The sequence below is a fragment of the Lotus japonicus genome, chromosome 1 (genome assembly GCF_012489685.1).
Source record: "Lotus japonicus ecotype B-129 chromosome 1, LjGifu_v1.2".
Taxonomy (NCBI): Eukaryota; Viridiplantae; Streptophyta; class Magnoliopsida; order Fabales; family Fabaceae; genus Lotus; species Lotus japonicus.
Window position 1 is genome coordinate 78,273,679 of NC_080041.1, and position 25,825 is coordinate 78,299,503.

Genomic DNA, 25,825 nt, shown 5'->3' on the forward strand with positions numbered 1-25,825 from the left:
GGAGTTTGTCAGAATCCATTGTATGTCATTTCCCCTCGAAGTCTAGAATTCTAGATAACTATGAACAGGGGCAGAGGCTGGGGTGGCATACAGGTGCCATGGCCACCCCTATAATTTTGTAAGTCTCTTAAAAAATTATTACAATGAACAATTTATTACATGTTCTCAATTAATTAAGTGATTGAAAATAACAGAGATGCATATAAATGACAGGACCATATTTTCTCTGTCCACAATTTTCTTAAGTTATTTGAATCTCAATATATAAACAATAAAATTTGGTGTACACTTAATGATAGTAGACTATTAAAGAGAGATAGGAAGAGAAAATAGATAAATAATTTGGATGACAATTAACACTATTAATTTTTAAGGATAAAGTGCATATTTGACTCTAAATAACTGTACGTTTTCTTAATTTGATTTTGGCCCCTGTCAACCTAAAAGTCTGCCTCCGCCACTGACTATGAATATTCGATACCAAAATATTGAGAAAAAATTAGATAAAGGATGAACAACACAAATAGGTGAGTAATTTTAGGGAAAAGTTTTTATTTAGAAGGGTGTACAAAATGGTGAGTAATTTTATAATTCAAAAATTGTAAAAATAAATAATGTGTTACTAGTACTTTTAGAAGTGCAAAAAGCAACTCCTAAATTTTTTCTTTTTTGGTGAATAACCCATAACATAGAATTGAGGCAACATCCCTTGACCCTTGTATTACTATCTTTGTTACAAAAATAACAACAAAAAATCAGTAAGAAACTGTCATATAAAATTATATTCAGAAACTGAACGGATTTATTTTGATCCACCGTGAAGTTTTTACACACAATATTATCATGTCACAATGTCATGAAGACTTGACAAGGTTTTAGGTCAACAGACTAATACAGCCTCATTATTTCAGGTTTTTGGACCAGCTATGTAACACAACATAGGCAGAGCTATGTTATAATTGATAACCACTTGAAAGGTCAAAAACTTTAAAATTGTATATGATATGACTTGATCATAGTGGGGGGAAAAAGCTATACAGATCAAAATTGAACTCAAAATAATATTCCACCGTCTTTGAGAGCATGGGGAGGTTCATTCACCTAAGTGAGGGCAATATTCCCCACTGGTGCAGAAAACTCCCTTCTGTAGTGACTTCAAAAAACATAAGAAGCAGGAAAGCCAGCATAGCTACTCTTCCATTCCAAGTTTCAGAACTCTTTGTCCAACCCCATTCCCACACTACAAATGGCGGTGGCAACTCCCTACGTCTCGAGTCGTATGTAGCCAATAACTCTTCTACACTTCCCAAGGGAACCAATGACTGCCAAAGAGTCCAAACTTTTTTATTAGATCACAAGATGCAACAATGTAACTCCAACATATACTATTACAAAAATCTCTATGAGAAGTGTTTGAAAGGGAAGAAGTGTGTCTTTCAATAACAACTCCAAAGAGAACTACAGCAACAACGCCAAAATCCTTATCCACTAAGTGATGTCGGCAATGTCATCGAGCTCGATCAAACAACAGATTGTGGGAACAATTTAAACATAATCAAAGCAAGACCACTATGCCACTTACAATACCCTTAGGGGAAATCCGATAAAATTGGAACAACTCCAAGGAGAACAGTAGATAATTATTTTCTTGTATGAAAGATATGTGTATATGGGAGTTGGAAAGAGTACCTGTCGTGCTTCAAGGTCTGAAACGGCCATGGCACCAACATATGGGAGACTCTCAATAACGGCGTCTGCCAAATCAGAAATGAAGCTGGGTTCACATCCTAGAGCTGGAACACGGCCCCACTTTTCTATACCGGATTGTAGAGCCAATTCTTTGTACTCAACATCAATTTCTTCAAGAGTTTCAATATGCTCACTGACAAAGCTGTGAATTAAGCACGAGTGAAAAAATATTAGTCGCTTACTCTGTTTGCAGGTTTGAGAAAGAGGGGGAGAGAGATAAAGAAAGAAGGAAGATGATTGAGATAGGAGTAAACTAACATTTACCTAATTGGAACAGCCAGCAGACTTTTCACTCCCTTTTTTCCAAGTTCAACTATTGTTTCGTCTGTATAGGGTCTTAACCATTCGACTGGTCCAACTCTACTCTGTAAAAAGAATTATAGTCAATTGTTAGAAATACATAGAAAGTGGTATTGAAAGCAGTGTGAACTTCATGATCTGCTCAAAACATTATTGCCTAGTGGAGCATTCAATTGATGGAATTTCCAATTATGACTTATTAGAGGACAATATAGTAGTAAACTAACACAATCTAAGAAAAAGTTGACGAAACAGAAGAAACAATCACAGAAAGACAAAGTAGTTACCTGATAAGCAAGGATGCTGGCATTAGTTATCTTCCTTGTCTCAAGTTCTTCCATGATCAAATCCACACATTCCTCCATCTCTGCCTTGTATGGATCGCCAGCTTCTTCCACGTAAGCAAGAGGCACGCCATGTGCACTAAAGAACATCATGACCTGCACTGGGCATGAACTGCTCGGGCTCAGAAGCATACACGCTAACAGTTAAACAAGAGTACCTTGATTGCAGGAAGTACTCCTCAGCAACACCAAACAAAGATTAAAAGGAATAACCAGAATTGTTGACATAGAAATCTCTATGAAACAACAATTTTTTTGGGCATAATGGCATTCCAAATTTCCAATATCTCCAAGATACCATAAATGCTAATCAAACCAAGTATGGTAGGTTACTCTTTCTGTTACCCAAACCAGAAATAACTGAAATGTTGACTGTGTAAAGTATGATGCTAACTTTCATTTATACGATAAGAATGACAATTAGTCAATTACAACAGAAAAATTCAAGGAACCACCCTTTCTTTTCTAAGTCATTAAAACTAACAAAGAAAAAGAAAAAAAAAACTCCACCTCCTCGGGGCAGTCAAAACTCTTCAGCTCCTTTTCAATTAAATTTGCCATGGCTTTTATGTACCCTTCACGTTGATACCACGAAGGTATTACTGTGTGCTGCATGTTGACCAGATACTCATCCTCTCTGAAGAACCAATTAACAATTCATAACATTAAATAATGCTCAATAATTTATATATTTGATGTATAATAAAGGTGATAACAATATTCTTATAGTAATCACCGGAATATATTCTCTAGTAGGCGTAAGCTTGAGCCACTGGTTGATATGGAAAATTGTGGATAAAGTGGAAGAACGACAAGCTTTGTAATTCCATCCCTTTTAATCTGAACAGTTTATTTAAAGGAAAACTAAATTATAAACAGGTTTGGAAGAAGTCACAAACAGATCAAATTATGTAAAATTGTACCAATAAAACTACAAGATCTAACTTTTGGAATTCCTGGTTTGTTCGATCATTTTAAAAATTTCTTCTTTTATCAAGAGATTTTAAAAATAAAAATACTATTAACATGACCTGTTTCTGTGCCTGCATTATTACTTCCCACAAAATAGTAGTTCACCTTTCAAAGGCAAATGACTTTGACATAACTTTAAGGCAGGAATCAGTTTAAAGAAAGAAGCATACAATAACCTGTTATGCTGCATAAAATTGAATGAGTTTTTGACATACCAACCTTCAATAGTCCCAACAAGAACAAATTTTATACCTTAGGAAAAGCAATAGTTTCTAATAGTCAGAGCTCAATTTTTTTTCACATTGACAGGTGTGATTGTGTGCACAAAGATAATTCAAGCTAACTGGTACGGTTGTACCAGTGGGTTAACAACAAGTTTAGAACTCAGATCTAAGCTATCCATGACGAAATACCTTCATAAGGATAAAAGTAGCGGCTGCATCAAGCCACTCAATAAAGCAGATTAAAAACAATTGCTTTGAGTAGCCCTATTTTGAAAATTTTGCATGCTTCTTTATTTAAGAATTAAGCATACAGTAACATTTTTTAACTCAAACTGTAGGATGAAAACAGGTGAGACTGAGAAAATCCACCAATGGCATAATGTTGATCAAATTCTATTCAAGTTTACATTATGCAATTAGAAAAGGATGATCAAATGCCTGTTCAATAGCTTCTTCAGTGAATGGATGCCAGTACCGCATGCCAACATACACTTTAGCAGGGACATTCTTTGCCCAAAGATATTTCCTCAACTCTTCAGCCTGTGCAGTAAGGTAGAAAAATAATAGAGTCAAACGAGAACTTAATGGAATGATGGTTCTTACGTATCCCAAATCATCATTGGAAAGTTTTGAAAACATCAGCAAAAAAAAAATGAAAATCTGTAAAATGTCAATGGATATGTGAAAATATCGAAAGTTTGATTGAAATGGTTGTAAAAAGATTAAGGATGAGGTGACAAAATTGTACAAGATGGTTAATATAAGTTCCCTGGAGAGAAAAAAAAAAAAAATTCAGCAGTAACCACATAAAAGTAATTCGTACTACAACAGCTGCATGAATTAAAATATACATGACATTGACTTATTACAAGATCTTTGCAGTTTTTGGAATACTGTTGTGCTATTATTTCGCTTTGCAAAATCTAAAGCTGGGAAAATTGGCAATAGAAAATTTTCATACATCAGGTACATATACAGGGTAACAAATCCTAGAAGAACTCCTTCACAAATATGATTAGTTCAATTTCCGACAATTGAAATTTGAAGTCTCCAATTCCTATGTATGATTTCGAGAGTAAATAAAAAGGAAAAGATAGCAGGAAGACCCATGCCTGTTCGTCAGTTATACGTCTAAGAGGAGACCCCCCACCAATTGAAGCATAGCCTTCTCTGCTCTTTGGGGCCCTTGCAACAGATATAAATTGGGCTAATGGCTTTTGAAGAAAACTAAATACGGTAGGAAATCGTATAATATCCTGTGTGATTATACATAAAACATAACTAATATCATGAGAAATTGTTAGTGTAGGACAATCTCAACCTAAAGGAACAGAGAGGGTTGAACAGGACAGCTCAAAGTGAAGTGTGTGAGTATTACTATTACCGGGTCAGCAAAAAGGTTAAACAAAAAAGGCTGCACATCTTCTAAAGTCTCTGGACCTCCAAGGTTTAGTAATAACACTCCAGTCTTGTCATCACCAATAAGAGTTGTATCAGAAACATCTTGAGCTGTTGGAGTTGCTAAAGCTCGCACTGAGAACAAGTTTTTGTTGAGTGATTGGTTAGAAATCAAGGGTTGTGCTTCAAACCATCGCGGAGAACATCTGGTTTCTATGTGAAGTTTCATGGGATTAGTGTTAACAGACGCCTCCATATCGGCTCCAGAACAGCAGTAAATCTTTTGGGAAGTAAACATTGGCTGTGGCAACGACCTATGAAAGCGAAAAAGATATACGCTTCAGGAGACATCTAGTGATAAAATAAATGACATATAGAAGGAAAATTTTATATGATTAAAGCATCTTTTTCCACATTAAAACAAAAAGTATTAGCATAAGTCACATTCAAGTTTAGAAGGCAAGGAACTTTTGAGCTAGGATGTACAATAGCAAAGGAATTATTAGATGAAATTTCTAGCACTTCAAAGCTTCGAGAAGGCAATAAAAATGCTAGTATGCAACTCGAGTTCAATCATGTTCATGAATCATGACAACTCAAAAATACTAAAAATTTATGCTCATGGTCCACATGGACAATATAGGTAAACTTCAGAAGGAACAAAGAGTATCTTCTTCTAAGGATATTTCCTATTGTAAACCTACATTTAAGTTATAGGTTAATTACATTCTAAAATTAAGCTTAACTGGTTATGTTGTATAGTTAACATTGGCAAGTGGTAACTAATATTCATAACCTTAGGCAAACAACCAAGTAACTTATAATGTAGATTGTGAGATGAAACATTTCCTGAAATGGCATCTCAAAGTTCCAGTCCCAAAAACTCATGTTTTAGGAACAGGACATCACATCCTCTAGGGTGTTTCAAAATCAATTGACTACTACATTTAAAGTCTGTTATGAGTTCATTCAAGGGAAAAAATGGAAATGTTGTTGGATTCCAGAAAAATAAAGTAAAAATCCTTACTTTAATAAAAGGGTACTGAGAAATCCATGACCCAGGTCCAAAAAACACAAACAGATAAAATAAAACATCAGAATTCTGATAAAAGGAACACTTACAAGGGAAACTTGAAATTGCGAGAAGCATGAGTGAGGCATGGAGGAGAACGATGCGAACAGGAGGAAGAAGAAGAAGATGGTAATGAAGGGGCATGAATTGAAGCTGGAGAGTTCATAGCTTGATATTGATGCATTTTGCAACAAAAATGAGGGTTGATAGGGGAAGTTGAGTGATAAAAGAAGAGCTACCCAGAAATCAATTTGGCGAAAAGATAATAACTTTACCAAACTCCAGATATTATGGAGGAGAATGGAAGCTGTTACTGGTGGCAACTTTTACAGCACCATGGGAGTTAGGTGAAAGAAGAAGCAAGTAGATAACGTTAGAAATGTTGTTGTACTACTCCCTCCGGTCCTATTTATAAGCATGAAAGAGAAGAAAAACCTTGGTCCTTTTTATAAGAACCAAATGAAAGTTTGAGCTATATTAATTAATTTTTTCCAATGATGCCCTTATTAATTCTAACTTGTAAAATGTGTCTCATTAATTATTCTCTCTCTTTCCCACTTTCCAATACTAATAACAAATAGTAATTTTGGAAGTTTATTTTGATTTAAGACAAATTTAATGCATTTTATCTAGTTTAACTACATTTCTTAAACTATGTGAATTTTTTTTTCGTTGCTTATAAATAGGACCGGAGGGAGTAGTATATAAGCCCGTGCTTTGCACGGTGAGTATGTGAGCAGAAATTATTTAATACAATATATTTCCTACATATATAGTACATAATATCTAACTTATTATATGATGCATAAAAGGTATTTTCAACACACTCCATTGCTTGTAAATTAAAACACCAACCAATCAATGAAAAAAAAACAACAGTTGCGAACAATAACTTGACAGGAAACTTACAGGGCATCCTATGGGGTCTCAATGTCGATTTAATACATTAATAAGACCAATTTTTTTACTGGTAAATAAAAAAAGTTAACGTTTCCCCTTCCTTCAATCCATGTGATGTGCATAAGGTTCTCCAACCCCTTCCAAACCTCGCATATGTAGGCCAAGGAACACTGAGAATTTATAATCAACTTTCTTTCCAGTTGGTCATCTCAAGAGCTAGTTGTAAACCTCACCGTCGCGAAATATTCATAAACATGTGCAAGCAAGTTCTGCCTGCATCAAAGCAATCTAATAAGATCCTTAATTACCAAATAAAAATGTTAAGCAAGCTGGTTAAAACCATACCATCTGACAGAAGCAATCTATTATTTTAGTAGTTCAGTTGTCGTAAATGTTATCAATACAAATCATTATCTTCACGGGATATAAGTCAAGTTTGAGTGATCATAATAAAACAGAAAGAATTCATCAATGAGCATAAGTGCAACTATTATAATCCAGAAACCAAAAGAGGTCGGAACAGTAAAAAAAAGGAAAAATTTAGAGGGGGCAAGCATGACCATCATTGGTGAGTTTGGTCACTTTGTTTCTTTGCATCTATTTTTGGACTTCATGTCACTACTCCTGTCATTAACACTACTACTGATTCTGTCACTTATCTATTTATGTTTATTTACATGAAATTTCTTCTTTTAATTGCCACTATCACTTATCTCTTTTATGTCTATTCACATGAAATTTCTTCTTTTAATTACCACAGTTTTTGGCTCAGTGCATTACTCTTGTGTTTCACATTCAATGTTGATAATAAATATAAAAATCACAATTTAATTGATAAAGGGGATAAAAGAAACCTTATTTTTCATAAACTTATAACAAAGCTAAAGACAGAGAGTGGAGATGTTGAAAATTATTGAACCATTGATGTCAACACGTCCTCCACGTGTTGTATCATTACAATTCATATCATCTCGTGCAATGCAAGGACGGTGATAAGAAAACCAAATCAAACAGTCAGTTTTGTGCATATGAAATAGAGAGTTGATGAGGATACTTATATTGAGGACGAAATGGTGAAAATCATTGAATAATATAAAAAAGAGATTATGCATATCTTCTGTTAAGTTGAACCTTGTCTTGTTTTTATTCGTTTTTTTGTGTATGCTTTAATTTGAAGAGGGAAAATAGGAGCATAAATCAGTGCACTTCACTGAAATAGATAAGTCAATTCTTGTGACTATATTCTATCCTAAGCTAAATTCAAAGTGAACATGTTAGACCAAATAGATTACTGTGTGGACCTTATATTTGGCTTTTGCAAGTTTAATTATGGAGAAGTGGCTATTTTAAGTCACTCCTCTGAAGCAAGAGGGTGGAATTAATTTTACATGGCTGCTAAAACTCCCACCCTTCTACTAATTTTCAGTGAAAGTTCCTTCTGCTGGGAATGCTAGAAAGAAGGTTTGACACACAATTTGTATGTTGGAAGCAAGTGTGTTGCAGGATGAATGATCTCAACACCATTGTTTTGTGAACTCACCCCAGACAACAATATCAAATGCATTAATTACTTCACAGTAATTGCTATTCAGTAGTCAAAAATTCAAAGCAGTGTATTTCTAAAAGAACGCAATTTTATATGATTGAAGTATTAAACATGAACACATGATGCTTGATGATGAACACAAATAACATGGCATAAAGAAATATCAGGGCACACTCAACCTTGAGCCTGTGAAGATCATCAGTTGTATTAGTATATAAGCACGGGCTTGATGATGAACACAAACAATTACAGAACCAACTAAAAGTAATTATCATCAGCGAGACTTAATACTAAGGCTTCTAAAGATGAGATCAAACACACACAATATGTCCTTCAGCTTTTGATAGCAAAATCATTAAATTAGAATATTCAATGACAGTCAATTCATACTTACAAACTCATTATTGTACAATACTACCAGTTTAATTAGCCTTGCAAGCTAATTTTTCTAGTGCAAATTAACAGGAAATCAAGGTCTATGTGGATAACTTGTTAGCAACCCGTGCAACAGCATCAGCCCCCACCCTCAGTTCAAAAACATAAAAAAAAGGAACACCATCTGCTTATCACTGCCATTGTAGCGGTGGTTGTGTTTGTTATGGCTTTATTTCTAGCCCTCTTGTTCCTCCCTTACAGTTGAAACCAAACTGCAGAAGAAAAACCAGTGTTAATCCTATTAAAGATACATAGCCATTCAAGGAGAAGATTCTCAGAGAAATAATGGTCAGGAAACATCTAATTCCCTCGCCTTTTTTTATACTTAGCTAACTTCCTAATAACTGAATAACCCATTCACATAATAGATTAACTAACTATGATAGAATATAGCAATTTGTAGTTATCAACAGAAAAATGAAGCAAGTTTTATTCTGAAACTGTCATGAAGAAAACCAAAGGCTAATAATTTTTTAGTAATAAATTATAGTAAAACGTAACATGGAGAAAAGCTAGAGACAAAAGACACATAGGCTAATTCTGAAACGCACAACCTCCCACTCTCTTTCTCCAAATTCCAGAGAGTTCTCTTTCTCGTTAACATTCATCCATCCACCTCCTTCTCTTTTCCCAGTAAAAAATCACCTGCATGCATCATGTAGCAAAAAAAAGACACATCCCAATCAAAAGAGAGGCTTAAATTGGAAAGCAAAATCAAGGCAAGTTGCATGTTTTCAAAAAATTAAAATCAATATTTCTTCCTGTTTATGTATATCATTAACTATACATTCAAGTTCTAAAATCTGGCAGAAAATAGGGACTCATCAATTCAAATTTACACCACCTCATTATCTTCAAACTTGTCTTGCATGGAAGGTGTGGGTGGAGCATAAAAACGATTCCCACTCTCTCACTCTCTTGTTCTGATATATGAAAACAAAGGAGAAGAAGAACAACAAAAAAAACGATTGAAAGAAGAAAATGGTCAAAGATAAATGAGCAAAAGGGAGGAGGAGGAGGAGGAGGAGGAGGAGGAGACCTTACCGATGGATTTTCGGAAGCACCGGGGTTTGGAAGTTGCTGTGTGTGGCTTCACACACAAGATGAAGGAGGCGTTGGCTGGAGGTGGGAAAGCAATTGAGTGTTGGTGGATGGGTGTGGTAGATCCGAAAGCCTTGCTCTTAATTTATATATAGCCGGAAAAAACACAAACCGGGAGCAATACAGTATGTGAAAATGGACTTGAGGTGGATTTCAAATTTCAAATTTTAAAAGTGGGAGAAACATAAGAATCCCAGACAGCTAGCTAGCAGTGGGAACTGGGAAGATTGTGGATAAAACTTTTCAACCGGGAGAAATATTATACAAACATAATATGCAAACATTTGTATATGATCTGAAATATGCATAGTTTGAAAAACATATTTATCCCAGCTAATAAACATATACATCCCTTACAGCTAAGCTAACAACATTAAAGGGATCAGGGAAGAATAAACCGTAACAGCCTTGAAAGGAAGCGGGAGAAGCTGACGCGTGGCAAGTTGCTGGGAGAACGCCACGTCGGAATTTTGTCATTCTAAAGGGCTTGTGTTTTGTATCTAGTATAGATTAATTTGAAAATCAGCTTTGTAATAATTGCTTACTAATTTTGATTGCGGATTTATCCAGAAAATTTTAATGGTGAAAATTTATTTACATAGATTCAGGTACGATTTTTCACTGCAAATTTACTTATGAATTTCTCTCTTGCTCATTAACATATGATTTTTCTCTTGTAAATTTACGTAATATTTTCCGACGCAGATTTTTTTTGGTCAAAGGATGGTATTATAAGAGAAAACGGGCCAAGCCCAAAAGCCCAAACAGGCAATACAAAGCACAGCTGAGCTGGCAAGAGCAGAGAAAACATCAGACTAATGTAGACCAACTAACTAATAAATACAACACTAGAAGTTAGTTAACATACATTACTGAATGCAGAAACCACAGAAAGATAAAACCAAAAAGCATCTAGATCAACACGCTTTCTCTATTCACAAAGTGAAGACTAGATAATTTCAAAGCTTGAAGATCCAAGCCACTCTGCTCTCTGAACCAGCTAGAAAGGGAGGACTTCAAGGGAAACTGGCTAGGCAAGGTCAGCCTCTTGGGGGAATCCACCGAGAGTCTTCAATTAAGGCTCGAGCAATCTGCATAGGAGGAGATGAGGCCCAATTCCAGGCCAAAAGGTTCCTCGACCCTAAGCTAGCAACCAGGTGAACCACCATATTCCCCTCTCGAGGGGTCCAGGTTGAGGAACAAGAGATGAAATTAAGACTTAATTTCTTAATATCCTCCACAATTTGGACAATCTCACCATGTTTTCCCCTGTTCTTACGTGCATCTACCAAGGGGAGGCAATCAGATTTCAGGCAAATACGGTCCAGGCCAAGATTATGAGCCAGAATGATGCCTTCTCTCAGAGCACTAGCTTCAGCAGTGAAAGGAGAGTGAGAGAAGGTAGTTGTGGTGAGCCCTGCTATAAGGATCCCATGTTCATCTCTGATTGCAACTCCTGAGGAGCTAGTCGAATTCCCCTTTTGATAACTTGCGTCAGTATTTACCTTAAGCGATCCTTGAGGTGGAGGGATCCATCTCTTAGGCCCAGGTATGGCAGCATCCCTTTTTCAATGTAGTGTTTGTTTGGATAGTTTTACAGAGGGGAATGTCTTTGATCATTTGCTGGATCTGAATGATGGTGCCCCTAGGATTTGGTGCTTCAAAATCAAAGACCACTCTATTCCTTGTCTTCCAAATTCCCCAAACAGTCATGCACAAAGCTGCTAACGAGTTCTCTGGTTCTGGATCCAACTAAGAAATCAGTTGAACTTTCGAAAGGAGCCAAAGGGGAAAACTAGTTAGGCCATCAGCTAAGATATTCCATTTGAACATGGAACCAAACCACACAGCCCTCGTCCAATGACAGATGAGAAAAGCGTGTTCAACAGTCTCTAGTTCTGAGAAGCAGATCGGGAAAAACCTGTTACCAGATGCTCTTCTATTAAACAAATTGTTGTTGAGAGCAAGGGCATTGGTACAACATTTCTAGATAAACATTCTGACTTTCTGGGGAACATTAGCTGACCAAATAAAACCTCATAACTCCTTGGGGAGGGGAGAGGATGAAGAAGCCAAGGTTAGGAGTGCTGGATCCTCTGATTTAGCAACATGGTAGCCCGATCTAACACTATAGTCACCATATTTTTCATGAGGCCAAACGAGCATATCCTCGTTCCTAGTCAAACCAATTGGAGTTTGCGGAATTTTAAGGGCAACAATAGGATGAAAAATCCTACAAATCCTTTCCTTATTCCACCCTCCTCCTTGGGGTAGAATTAATTCTCTGACCTTCCAATCACTATTTTGCAGACTGTTCGTCAATATTTCTCCTGTCCACAGCCAAGGGTCTCCCGACACTCTTGTTGTTTCACCTCTGCCAATGGTCCACCTCCCCTTTCTCATCAAGAGGTTTCTGCCCTCTAAAATACTCTTCCACATCCAAGAGCCTCTCCTGGCCATGCCTACTTGTAAGAAGTCAATGTTAGGAAAATACACGAATTTTAATATGGAAGCCCATAGTGCCCCCGGATCAGTATGCAACCTCTAGGCCTGTTTAGATAGGAAAGCAATATTCTGATGTTGAAATTCTCTAAAACCAAGACCTCCTTCAGATTTCTTCTTTGTAAGGTAGCTCCAATTCCTCCAATGAACGCCTCGATCCTTTCTATGACCCATCCACCAAAAGCGTGAAACAATAGCGTTAAGAGAAACACAAAAAGTCTTGGGGAACTTTATTATAGCCATGGCATAAGAGGGGATTGCCTAAACAATAGATTTAATTAGCACTTCTTCCCAACTTGGTTTAACATAGTCTCATTTCAACCTTCCAGCTTACTATGAATTTTATCCTTAATCCAAACCATAGAATTGGTTTTATTCCTTCCCCAAATAGCTGGAAGTCCAAGATATTGACCGGGGAGGACCAGATCTGCATTTTCAAAATAGAAGTCATCTGATTTCTTCTATGAATAGGGAGAATAGGACTACAAATAATACCAGACTTCGCTGTATTAATCCTTTGGTCAGAAGCAAGAGAAAAAGTGTTAAGGATGTCCATGAACTAATAAATCTCTTGTGGGTCAGCTCTAGCAAAGAGGAGAGAATCGTTCACAAAGAAGAGATGAGTGATACAAGGAGCTGTGGGAGCTAACTAGATGCCACTAATCTTCCCCTCTGCTTGGGCTCTTGTGAGCATGTGAGATAAAACATCCGCAGCTAGCATATCATCAAAAAATATTACTATGTGCTAGTTAAATTTGTGGTTTGGGCCTTTACTTCAAACATGTATATTTTATTTCACCTTTACTCATAACTCCATTGTTATCCAGGATTGAAGGATTGGCCCAGACATGAGTCACAGCTTCACAGGGGGGTCTTTATCTTCTATTTTCACCAGTTGTTGCTTGCACTACTGCTCCATCTCCATATCTTCTTCACTATCAGTTGGGTCATCCGAGTTTATCCAAGCTTCAAAAAATGGCCCCGAGTCTTTCCTTTTTGTTTAGTCTTAATTGTGATTTGACAAAAAATAAGTCTTAATTGCGATCAGGGACGGAGGAAGGAATCTCATATGGGTTGACGAAGATTAAAAAAAATGTAAATAAAGCATGTGAAAAAATCATATATAACTAGCAATTTTTATAAGCATAAGAAATATATAATTAGTTTGAGTACAAAAGATACTAACCAGCTCATAAGCATTATGATAAGAACAAAAAATTAATCTTGATAAAAAAAACACTAGTTGCGTGTGCCCTCTTAAAAGGTAGTAGAAAAAGTAGCCCACTGTAAGTTCAGAGCAGATAATCGCATAGAAGAACCATAAAATATTTCCATACCCAAAACAGCTACTAGCACGAAAGTCCCTCTATCTTCTAGATGAAGATGAAACCTGAAAAGTATAAATAAGTTATTAAATATATTTATACTTAATATCGTAAAACATATAATAATATCAAACATATATACCTTCACACTTGAAGACTGAAGTTGTGCTCGTCGTCGTTTCATAAAGTAAAAATCCTCAATTATCATATATGTGGTATATTTTTCAGCAACTTCCTTTTCAATATGAACAATCACGTAATCAATGAGAAAATCATCTTTCATCTTGTTGTGCAGCCTTGTTTTTATAACTTTCATAACTGAAAAGCACGTTCAGTGGTTGTTGTTGATACATGAAGAGTCAAAACAAGTCGTAGCAATCTATCAAGTAAAGAATATGCAATTGATTTTTCCGTCTCAACTAACTTTTGACACAATTCACCAACAGTGGACAAATTTTGAAAGCTAACATCTTTTAGCACATCAAACTCGTAATGTTGCAATTCAGATTCTAATAGAATATTCTCTTGGTCAGAAAAATCTGAAGAGTACAATTTCTCAACAAGACTGCAGTTATGCCAAACATTAAATAACTTGAATGAATATTTAGGATCTAAATTTGTGCTCAGTTTAAGAAGCTCAATTGCTTTCTCATTGAACCTGTTATTCAATTCCTTCAATAGATGATGTATGGAAGTATTCAATACATCAATATGGTAATGATGCCCTACTGTCACTGAATCCTTTTGGTGATGAGATCGAATTATATCAGAGAAAGAAGAGCTCATATTAGGAACTTCAATAAACTGACTATCACAAAAGGATCTAACATTTTCCATAAGAGCATCCCAACCAAAATCTCTTAAATTTTGAATTAACGATTTTGTGCTAGAAACTAAACAAGTTGCACTAAAAATGTCTTGAGACTTTTGCTGAAAAGTTTGACAGAGTTTGTCAGTGATTCTCATAAGTTCTTTCATCAAATGTAAAATAAAAACAAATTCAAATGATATCAATGCCTTTAAAGCATAAGTGACATCAACTCGTTGAGAATAATTAGATCCTTTAATAGCCAAGTCTTCAAGAACTGAGGTAGTTGAATCATACAAGCGTAAAAGGCTACATATGAATTGTAGTGGGAACCTCATCTAGTGTCTCCAAGTCTTTGTAACGTGCCAACTTGATTTTCCCTCCCTCCTGTTTCAATATCATCATTTGCAACTAGACTTGCAATTTCAGTTGTATAAGCAGCCTGCAACTCATCATTGCGTTTACAAGAAGACTCAACATTGACAATCATATTCAAGTTTAAAAAAAACATAAACATCAACTACTTCTTTAGCCGAATCAACAAGAGCCAATTGTAATTGGTGAGCTAAGCAATGTACATTATATGCATAAGGACATTCTTGAAGGATCAAAGTGTGTAAACCAGTAAACTCTCCACACATATTACTAGCTCTGTCATAATCTTGACCTCGAACATTTTGAATGTTGAGATTATGATGAGATACTATTAAGCAAATTCCTTCCTGAAGAGTAGATGAAGTAGTATCTCTCACATGAATCATATCCAAGAAATGCTCTTAACATATTCATTCTTATCAACAAATCTACTGACAAGAGTCATTTGCTCCCTCCTAGATTCATCACGAGCTTCATCAACAAGTAAACCAAATTTTGCATAACCGATCTCTTTCCGAATATTACTTTGCACCTTCCTTGAAAAAACATGTAAGAGTTCTTTTTGAATAGTGGACGATGTGTATTTTACATTTTGAGGGGTCTTCTCCAAAACAACTTCATCTACTTCCTTATTATGAGAAGCCAAAAGTTTTATCATCTCAATAAAGTTGCTTCGGTTTCTGATGTCGCACTTTCATCATTTTCTCTAAAGCACAAGCTTGAGATGTCAACCATTTAACATCATCCACAGAAGCTTTAAGACGCAAGCGATTACACAAAATTTGTTGTGAAGTTTGTCTAGATAGCACTTTATCAATATGACAATATTGATTTTTAAAATCTTCACAACATCTAAGAGCAACATTATGGGGTGAATTAGGATTTTTCCCATATGAGCAATACCTTCCACTATTAACTTTTCTCAAATTTTTAATTCCTTTTGAAATGAAAGGACTTGATTTTCTAGAAAATAAATAGCATGGAAAACAAAAAGAAGAATCAATTTCTGGTGAGTATTCTAACCAAGAAATAGTTCTAAACCAATTAGCTTGAAATCGACGAGGAGATTCTCCTTGATCAGAAAAATGAAAAATGATACTCGTCCATCACAAATTGATATGACCCGAACTTTATATATGCTCTTAGAATTTCATCTTGTTGATTAATAAGATAATCCCAAATTTGAGGATGCTTTCGAGGATCTCGAATCAAAGTATCAATATTGATTCTTTCTTGGTCAATTCTTACATATTTTGAAGGAGGTGGTTGGACAAGCTAAGTTGCTCCATAGTTGATTGTGGTGGCTGTCCAAGTTCAACAACACTTTCAACATTAGCATCCAAATTTGAATCCGATTAATTAGACAAAAGATGTGCTTCTTCATTATCTCTCTCTTTTCTCTTAAAGAATGAGTCAATAGTTTTCTTCTTAGTCATCTTTCAAGAAAGAAACAATTTGAGCCACAATACTTCAAACATGCAAATTCACTGAAAACACAAACAATTTTCTTAGGTAATGGTTAGTATCAAATTTATAGTAATATGATAAATGACTACAAATCTATAATTTCATAAAACCTAAATTCATAAATTTTATGAATGACTTGCTGTAGACTAAAATGCTTGTCTAATTTTGTGTATCTCTTAGACAGCCAAAAACAAAGAATGATACCATGTGTTATTTGAAATATTTTCCTACCAAATTTTAAGTATTAAATATATTTGTTAATAATTATTGCCAAGATATCTCATATTTCCCATCTTTTTTCTTTCCTCTATGGCTCGTCCCCGTCTAATATTGTCTTTCCTCTATAGATATATACATGTTCCACATTTCCACTGCCAATGCCACACTTATAATTATATGAGTGCAAATCATACTTGATAAAAAAATAATAAAAATGAATGCAACTCATAAAAACTAAAAAAAGAGTGAATATATACAAAGACACAGAGGAAACAAAGAAAAAACAAAATGGAAGCGAATCACAAAGAAAAAGAAATAAGAAACAAAGGACGACCAAAGCAAAAAATGGCACAAATAGTACCCAAACATAATCAACCACCAAATTAACTGTAGCAGCTTGGCCAATACCCAATAATCATAAAATAAATATATATGTTGAGATTCACATAGCTAGCGAGCTAAGAGGAGGAAAGAAGTAATATGAATATTAATCTCAGATAAAAAAGAAAACAAATAATAGTGAAAGAGGGGGAGGAAGGGTGCTTACCAGTACCATAAAAATGGAGTTCTTTGAGCTCAAGTGTCCAAAGCAAGCTTCAAGGATTAAGTGAAAAATGTGTTTTGCATAATATCAAACTTTGCTGGTGAAGAATGAAGGAGAGAGAGATAATTTATTTGTGTGTGTTGTGTGTAAGCTAAGTAAAAGAAGAAAAAAAAGAATGAAATGGGGGCCACCAAGAAAGAAGGAGAAATGACAAATGAAAGAGAAGTGTGTGGTGTGGGACAGAAGTTGGCAAGAAAAAAAGATAAGTCTCCTAGTACTCTACTTTACCTACTGGATATAAGAGGGTGGTACTAAAAAATTATTTATTTATGAGTACTCGTTAGAAAATTTGCAAACTTGGGGGTGACTACAGCATGAGCGAGTCACCCCACCCCCTTCGTCCCTGGTTGCGAGTCTCATCAATTAGGTAAACATTCTCGAGTGTCTTTTCCTAAGCGTGTTAACCGGGTTGTGTCCCCTTTTGCTTTAGTTTATTATGATATTTGGGGTCCAAGTCGTGTTGTCTATGTATATGAGTTTCAATACTTCACTACATTTATTGATGAATATTCACGTTGTACTTGGTTATATCTAATTAAAAATCGCTCTGAAGTGTTATCCATCTTTCAAACTTTGTGTTGATATTAAAAATCAATTTCATACAAAAGTTCATGTTCAAAGAATGGAGTTGTGAAACGAAAAAATAAATACGCATCTAATTACGACAAATCGAACCCTCTTGTTACATAATAGTGTTCCACTTTCCAACATAAGATTCCTTTATCGATATTTTTTCCTGACCATCCTCTTTATTTTCTTGGCTCACGTACTTTTGGGGCGTGTCTGTCTTGTTCATAATATGACTCCTAGATAGGATAAGTTGTCACCAAAGTTAATTAAATGTACCTTGGTAATTCTCGTGTTCATAAAGGTTATCAATATTACTCTCTGTAGACTTCTGCATATGTCACCTTCTTTGAGTCATTTCCTTTTTGTACTTCATCTTCCTTATCTTCTAATAACTTTGTAAGAGAAGTTCTGCATATTCCTCATGTTCCTCATTCGTTGTTAATAAACAAAAATGAGTCTAGTGCACCTGAGGCTTCTTCATCCCCTAGACCATTACAAGTTTATCATCGTTGACCTCACACTGCAAGTAATGATCATCAAGAGGTTCCTGCTGACTCACATCGAGGTCCAACATCTTCACTTACTACGAACCAACCCTTTATTGAGCATCTTCCACTTGCCATAAAAATATATTCGTTCCACTTGCAATCCTCATCCTATTTACAAATTTCTTAGGTACCACCATTTGTCTTCACCAATTTGTACTTTTATCTCATATTCATCTATTGTGGCAATTCATCCTACTACTTGAGAGGTTCTTTCACATTCATGGTCGCATCAGGCAATGATAGATGAGATGATTTCTCCTTAATGTTAATGGTCCTTGGGATTTGGTCCATTTTCCTATAGTGAAAACTCCAGTGGCTTGTCATTGGATTTACACTGTGAAGGTTGGCCCCGATGTTTAGGTTGATTGTATTAAAAATCGATCAGTTACTAAATGGTACATTCAAGTTTGGTTCGGATTATGGTGACACCTTCTCTCCAGTTGCCAAGATTTCATCTCTTCGTGTATTCTTATCCATGGATGCTATGCGTTCTTGGCCAATATCGGGACATATCTTGGTCACATGTGAACTCATATAGGTTAAACAACTAATTCAAGAACTTAAATTTACAGAAATCTCGCAAATGAAGTTGTTTTGTGATAATTAGATTGTTCTTCATATTGCCTCCAACCCAATTTTTTCATGAGATAACGAAACACCTTAAAGTGAATTGTTCTTTTATTAGAGAAAAAATGTTTTCTGAATGTATCATCACTAGCTACATTAGTAGTAAAGATCGACTAGCTGACATTCTCAAAACATTGCTTAGGGGGGGTCCTGTATTGAATTTATTTGTAATAAGTTGGTCACTTATGACCTTTATGCTCCAACTTGAGGGAGGGGTGTTAATGTATAGTAATTAGTTTGTGGTTTGGGCCCTTAAACACGCACTTCTAAAATGTATATATAAATATATTTTTACGTTCTCATGTAAGAATATCTTTCTCATAATATATATATATACTAGTTCCGTAACCCGTGCGTTGCACGGAAATTTTATGTTGTAATATTTTAATAAATAAATAAGCTATTCTTGTATAAGGCAATCCTGTAAAGATAGATGAAGAGAAAAATGAAATAAATAATTGTAATTGTAATTATGTTGTGTACATCAAACATTTCCCAAAACTTCCTTAAACACTACATTTACAGTACTGGTCTGTTGTTTGCTCGCCTCATCGAGTATACAAAGTTTAAGACCTTTTCTTGAGCGTACTCTAGAAAGAGCTACATATAACTGACCATGAGTGAAGACGGGCCTCGGAAGGAAGAGTCCAACCTGAGATAGTGCTTGTCCTTGACTCTTGTTTATGGTCATAGCAAAGCATATTACAATTGGAAACTGCCTTCTTCTGAATTTAATTGGAAATTTGGAATCAGAAGGAACCAAGTCCATTCTTAAAATGTGCACTTTGTCATTGACATTTGTTCCGGTGATAACAGTTGCACCAATAAAACGTTCACCAAGTTCGTCCACAATTAACCTGGTTCCATTGCATAAACCTGTTGTTTGGTATATATTTCTCAAAAGCATTATTGGAGTACCAACTTTCAATAAAAGTTTGTGGTTAGGCATTCCTGAAATTTTAGTGTCATTCAAAAATTCGGTGGTAAACCACTCACCTTGGATTTCAGAATCCTCATCAGTTCGCAAGGCAGAGTCGGAGCTCAGATATTCATGCTCTGGTGCAGTTATCATCCCAAGCATGTAAGTGTTTATCATTTCAACAGCCTCTAGTGTAGGGGCCAATATTGCCCTATCTTGAAAGAATTGAGGGTCTTTCATTTTGTGCGCAAGGTCAGGATATGTATATCTAATCAATTCCATTAATGGGTCAGGACTATTTGGGATGAGCAGATCTGGCGGGATTTGGACATCGTACTCTCCTGCTCCGGAATCTGGATGGTCGCCATTTCCAATTTTAAGAATCCAATCTACAAAGTCTTTGATTTCTTTTGCTTCATCAGCCGTCTCAGCTGCGGTTAGGCGCATGTTCTTAGTCAATTTCATAACTTTGCAGTGTTTCGACAATAAGGAAGAGTTTATAGTAGATTCGACGATTTCCTGTCTACTTCCTCTAATTATTACATGTAGTATTTGTCTAAAATCACCTCCAAGTATTATTACTTTTCCTCCAAAAGGCTTATGAGCGTTATCTTCATTTTTCGACCTCATTAAATCTCGAAGTGTAACGTCTAAAGCTTCGAAACAATACTTTTTTAACATTGGAGCTTCATCCTATATAATAAGACTTGTTTCAAGTAGAAGCTTTGCTCGTAGACTTCCCTGCTTTATATTACACGTCGAGGTCTTTGTAGCATCTAATGGAATGCAGAATTTAGAATGAGTTGTTCTGCTTCCAGGCAAGAGTAATGATGCTATGCCACTGGAAGCAACTCATTTGGATCTAAGTGACGCCGATAAAGTGTTCCACACAAAAGTCTTTCCAGTTCCACCATATCCATATAAAAAGTAGAAGCCACCTGAGTTTGACAACACAGATGTGACAACCCTCTCATATACAGACTTTTGCTCAGGTGTAAGCATACTAAGCAACTCTTCATATTGTACCTTTAATGCATCTTTGTCATAGTTTAATTCATCAACAATAAATCTATTGTCAAATTGCAGGACTTCATCATATTCTGGAGTTGGCAAACATGGGTAATCATTTAATGACCTACCATTTCTTTGGAGCAACTTCTCAATTTCAATGATACATAAATTTTTCAAATCAGATATGCGATTCGTAGGCCTATAGTCGAGAATAAAGATTAACAAATTATTTTTAACTGTATCTAATATAACTTATGTTGTTCACAGATAATTCATTAATTATATTGAGCAATGTGATTTTTTAAAGTTTTGAATTTCAATTAAATTAAATCCAAGCAATAATTAACTTATTATAACAACATTTCAAATCTTAATAATATCACTTGTAAAATTTCGTACCTGGATTATGCAATTCTTTTCTTCTATGGTGTAGAATGCCTTCTGATAAGAGTAGCCAGCATGCTTCCCAAACATCAATAGGTTTTGAGATTGAATTCATCATCAACATTCTTACAAAGAGTTTCCTCATTTGTTCTCCGAAAGCTAAATCAGAGACTTCTTTAATTGCATCAATATATTCTTTGTCATATGTTAGCAATCCCAATTGATCGCATGCTTCCTTAAAAGTATCATATGTTATTCCCTTCACTGTTCTGATACTTCTATATGATGTACAACCCTTTTGCATAGTTAGTAGGATTCTCATGTAATATAACTCACCGATTCCTGGAGGGATATACTGTAGTCTACCAATTTTAAAACCCCTCTTTCTTGGTTTCTAGATTCTATCTTTTTTATGATAAACAAATCTACTGAGAAATTCAGCATGTTAGATACTGCCCTTCTCGGTATTTTTCATTAGCTGCAAACCAAGCCATAAACATTGTGGATTTTGTACCACTCTTTTCTAGAACATCTCCAACGTCTTCGTCATCATTATAGTAAACCAAATATTCATTTGGGAGATGAAAATTTAGTTTTTGCACAGACGGCCATCGTTTGTGTATGGTAAAGCCAAATGTAGTCAAATGTTCTCCAAGCTGCCTCACACGGAGATAGATAATGACAATCATGATATTTTTTTACCTCATCCACTGGCTTTTTCGCTTGAGCATCGTTGTCCTTATGTGAAATTTCAAGCATTGCTCGGTCTGCGCCTTTGTTGATATATTTGAACAAATATTTTATAGCATTGGACTTGTTACAATACTCCACATTTATGTGAGCTTGATACCTCATAAGGAGCGTGGGATTGTAAGGCACAACATACCTGCAATGTCGGTTATGGCGAATATAGATTACATTTGTAATAAATAACATATCTGATGTATTTTTCATTTTTTCACGAAGTTATATTTTTTCAAATTGGTATCAATTTAGTTTACTCGGAATGCATATTACATTTGTAAAAAATTGCATACCTGTTATCTATTTCAATGTCTTTTTTCTTGATTACAATCCCTGTTTGCCTTCTTTTATACTGCGGATAGCCTTCTTCGTCAATCGTTGTGGTGTTTTGAAATTTTTTTGAAAAGAATTTAGTGTACCTACCCTTCTCCATGCATGGTGATTTTTTATTTGCACTACCACACGGTCCATGTATCATGAAGTTAGAAACTACAACGTGCAATTTGGGATATAACACTGGATCGGGAAGCTCGGCAGAGATGACTTTGTCAATGTCGTCCCCAGTTTTCAACTTATTTTCTCCTTGCAACCAAATCAGTATGTGCGCGTGAGGAAGTCCTCTTTTCTGAAATTCAATTGTATGCATACCTAAAAAAACATATTAATGATTAAAAAAAATTCTGTAACAGCTTCACATCATGTAGCTTATTCTAAATTAGAAACATATTATTTTTCTAAAAATATAACAAAAAAGTAGAATAATTCAAAAGTTTTAATTGATTAGAGACGTGGAACATGTTAACTGAGCAATAAATTACACAACATAAGTGAGGCATAGTAATGTAGTGAGAATGTATTACGCACCTGCATTCACTTTTCCAAATAAATGACCATTTTTGAAATCTTTCATCAGCTGATTCACCTTCATCTTAAAAATGCGAACTAAAATATATGGACGCTCATATAGGCGAGATCCTCTCGACTCAACAAACGACTTGATTTCTGGCCAATTGGCGTTGCATGTCATAATTATGAACAAATCTGGATATCCAAATCTCTTGCATATTGCCAGAGCGTCTTGAAAATTATTGAACATGTATCGTGTGCTTCACATATATGAAGCTGGCAATATGATGCGCTTTCCAGTTGTTGTAGCCTCGGTGTCGCCCCTAGCTACTGCGTCATGTAATCCAGAATAAACCTCAGCTCTGATCTTATTTTGATTAAATCTCAACCAATTTAACCGTTGAGATTCTATCATGGTATATGCATCAACGATAAATTGTTGAAAGAGTCGTCCAACACGAATTACATTGATGTATTCAATGCGTCTATCCTGAATACGAAAAGTAACAAAGTCTTTAAGAGTAACTGAGTCCCTTTTTGTTATATTGATCCTCCACGACATGTTCCCTGTATGGGATGTCTTCTTGATAGCCATCTTCTCCATGTGGAAATAACAAAGGATACTGCAGGGGGATTTAAGAAACATGATTCGTGCAACCTTGTGAATGCACCTGTAGTGTCCTTTACAACAACATCTCGTTCGTAGTCTAAATTATTAAAGTCTCCCACAATCAAGGCAACCACTTCATCAACTGTGGGTATGTTGTACAACCGTGCATCTTTATTTCTTCCTCTGAATAATCTAAGACAAAATTTTTGAGGACCTCCTGTTGTAATGAAATCTCTAACTCTTCTGAAAGATTGAGCAAATCCATTTTCAATATCAATCATTTTTGTAAGATCCTTAATCAGAGATTTGTCTAAACAGTTTGTGTCCCTCCTGAAAATATTATGGCATCAACATTAAGACCAAGAAGTTGTACAATTTTGATATAATGTTTGTAGGTATGAAACGTACCTAAAATGATGCAATATGTTTGAAGTCTCGTTAAGGGTATCGTAAATATACAACTGTGCAAACTTTGACACATGTCCTTCGTTAGGCAATAAGCTCCCAATCTTGTGGTAATTTTGTCCACTCAAAATGAATTGCGGAGGTCCACCACCATCATTTATTGCAGACTCAACTTTACCACACATTGACGTAAAAGAAAATGCACTGTTGTACGATCTTATATTTTATTTGAAGTGTTTAGACCTTGGATCGACTCCATTCATTAGATTAAATAATAAATCAGGTGGTCTTTGCAAGAAAGGTAGTTGCGCTTTTCCTTTTAAGCAGCATAATGAAAACTCCGGATTTGCAATAAATCATGTTTAGATTTCTCACTCCTTTCCTCATACCACATCGTAGCAAAGCAGAAGGAACACTCATGTCCTGGCTCACCAAAGTCCAACAGTTCTGCAAAAGGGAAATATAATTTGGATCATTTCCTTATTATATTCTTTCATGACATATATTTTAAAGTATGAAAACAATATTAAATACCTTCAATTTCTCCTTTGGCATGAACAAGATTGTACACGTGAGTAGGATCATCTGCTATGCGATATTTAACCATTAAGATCCTATGTTTAAGCATTAAGAACCTATATTTAAGCATTAACAACCTACATCAAATTATGAATCTAGCATACCTGGAATAGTGCCAGTATGAACATGTTCGTCAATGTTATTCTGAAACGCAGATTGAGTCTCGGCAATGGATGTGATGATTCTCTTGTGAATGGTCTTTGTCTTCCCTCTACGGGTTTGACTATATGAAGATGATGTCTCATTCTCCTTTTGGGGTGCTTTCCTTTTTCTTGATCCTAAAATGATTGAAAGCATGCAATTATTTTAACCGAACCAAATTTTGAATATAAAGATACAACAATTCTTGTAACTATTTCTATTACTTACCTGAAGTAGTTAGAACATTCCTTGATTGTGCACGTGAAGGGTTACTGGAACTGGGCACTGAATTGTTATTATTATAGACATTGATTTCCCTTGCCGCTGAGTTTTGTACATTAAAATTGAACCTCAAATTAATTTCATGTTTTCCGGTAAACACTACATTTTCAAAATTCGGCCAAGACTTTTGAGTGGGTGATTGAATTGATATGAGCAAATGGATTTATATAGCATTATATGAGAAAGGCGAGAAAAATTTAAAATGAAATAATTTAATTTTTTCAAGAAATAAGTTAGTGATTTAACCAAAAATTAATCATTGACTTATAGAATTAAATGAGGTAAAGAATAAAACATGTGGACAAAACTAAATCAGATCACAAACTGTGAATAAAACATGTGGACACCTATTTTTTGAAAAAAATTAAATTAAGTCGTTTCTAAATCTAACAATTATTTCAAACTTATTTGATATTATTGTTTTTGACTTTTAGATATAATTACTCATATTTTGTTTTTAAAAAAAATAAAAAGATACACAAATTGTGGAAAACGCGTGGAAACATAAATAGGTTGTTTATGATTGTACAATTAAGGCTGTACTTCAAAGTCAATTTGAAAGAATACGTAAGTTGTGGCCATTAAATTTCAAATTTACGTTTTTTTCCAAAAATTCCTAGATGACCGCATAATTCCTAAATGTTTTTTCGAATATTTATTGTTTGATTCAAATATTACAAACCGCGTATAGTGCAATCAAAATAGCATTTGTTGTTTGATTCAAATATTTATTGATTAATTTATTAATTAATTTTGACCAATCAAAATTCAAGGATTTAGACCAATCAGCGAAGGCCATGTGGAAATTCGTTGAAACC

General features: G+C 35.1%; 3 protein-coding genes and 1 long non-coding RNA gene across 8 annotated transcripts; 1 reads left to right on the forward strand and 3 right to left on the reverse strand.

Moving 5' to 3' along the window:
• Positions 1-762: 762 nt before the first annotated feature.
• LOC130715138 (ferrochelatase-2, chloroplastic-like) lies at positions 763-6,434 on the reverse strand. Its single transcript, XM_057565192.1, has 10 exons — positions 6,110-6,434; positions 4,974-5,301; positions 4,702-4,845; positions 4,028-4,129; positions 3,130-3,233; positions 2,904-3,030; positions 2,337-2,489; positions 2,014-2,114; positions 1,690-1,891; positions 763-1,322 (listed from the first exon to the last, which is right to left on the reverse strand). The coding sequence occupies exons 1-10, from the start codon at positions 6,241-6,243 to the stop codon at positions 1,098-1,100; spliced, it is 1,620 nt and encodes a 539-aa protein (XP_057421175.1). The 5' UTR covers positions 6,244-6,434; the 3' UTR covers positions 763-1,097.
• A 4,492-nt stretch (positions 6,435-10,926) lies between these two features.
• On the forward strand, positions 10,927-13,720 carry LOC130715194 (uncharacterized). The gene is made up of 2 exons (XR_009011587.1): positions 10,927-11,590; positions 13,371-13,720. It is a non-coding gene; the product is annotated as an uncharacterized LOC130715194 (long non-coding RNA).
• Positions 13,721-13,791: 71 nt separating this feature from the next.
• LOC130715176 (uncharacterized) lies at positions 13,792-17,890 on the reverse strand. 5 transcript variants are annotated; one of them, XR_009011585.1, is made up of 3 exons: positions 17,285-17,890; positions 14,011-15,118; positions 13,792-13,933 (listed from the first exon to the last, which is right to left on the reverse strand). XR_009011585.1 is itself a non-coding variant. In XM_057565249.1 (2 exons), the coding sequence occupies exon 2, from the start codon at positions 15,012-15,014 to the stop codon at positions 14,181-14,183; it is 834 nt and encodes a 277-aa protein (XP_057421232.1). In that variant the 5' UTR covers positions 15,015-15,118; positions 17,285-17,890; the 3' UTR covers positions 13,792-14,180. The 5 variants fall into 5 exon arrangements, 1 of the variants encoding a protein (XP_057421232.1); XM_057565249.1 differs by having other exon boundaries at positions 13,792-15,118; XR_009011584.1 differs by lacking the exons at positions 13,792-13,933; positions 14,011-15,118 and adding an exon at positions 16,096-16,538 and having other exon boundaries at positions 17,291-17,890.
• A 1,791-nt stretch (positions 17,891-19,681) lies between these two features.
• On the reverse strand, positions 19,682-20,686 carry LOC130747313 (uncharacterized; the record flags this gene model as incomplete). Its single annotated transcript, XM_057600212.1, has 3 exons — positions 20,466-20,686; positions 20,016-20,126; positions 19,682-19,892 (listed from the first exon to the last, which is right to left on the reverse strand). Coding segments are annotated over exons 1-3 (543 nt in total), but the record flags the coding sequence as incomplete, so codon positions are not given.
• Positions 20,687-25,825: the final 5,139 nt, after the last annotated feature.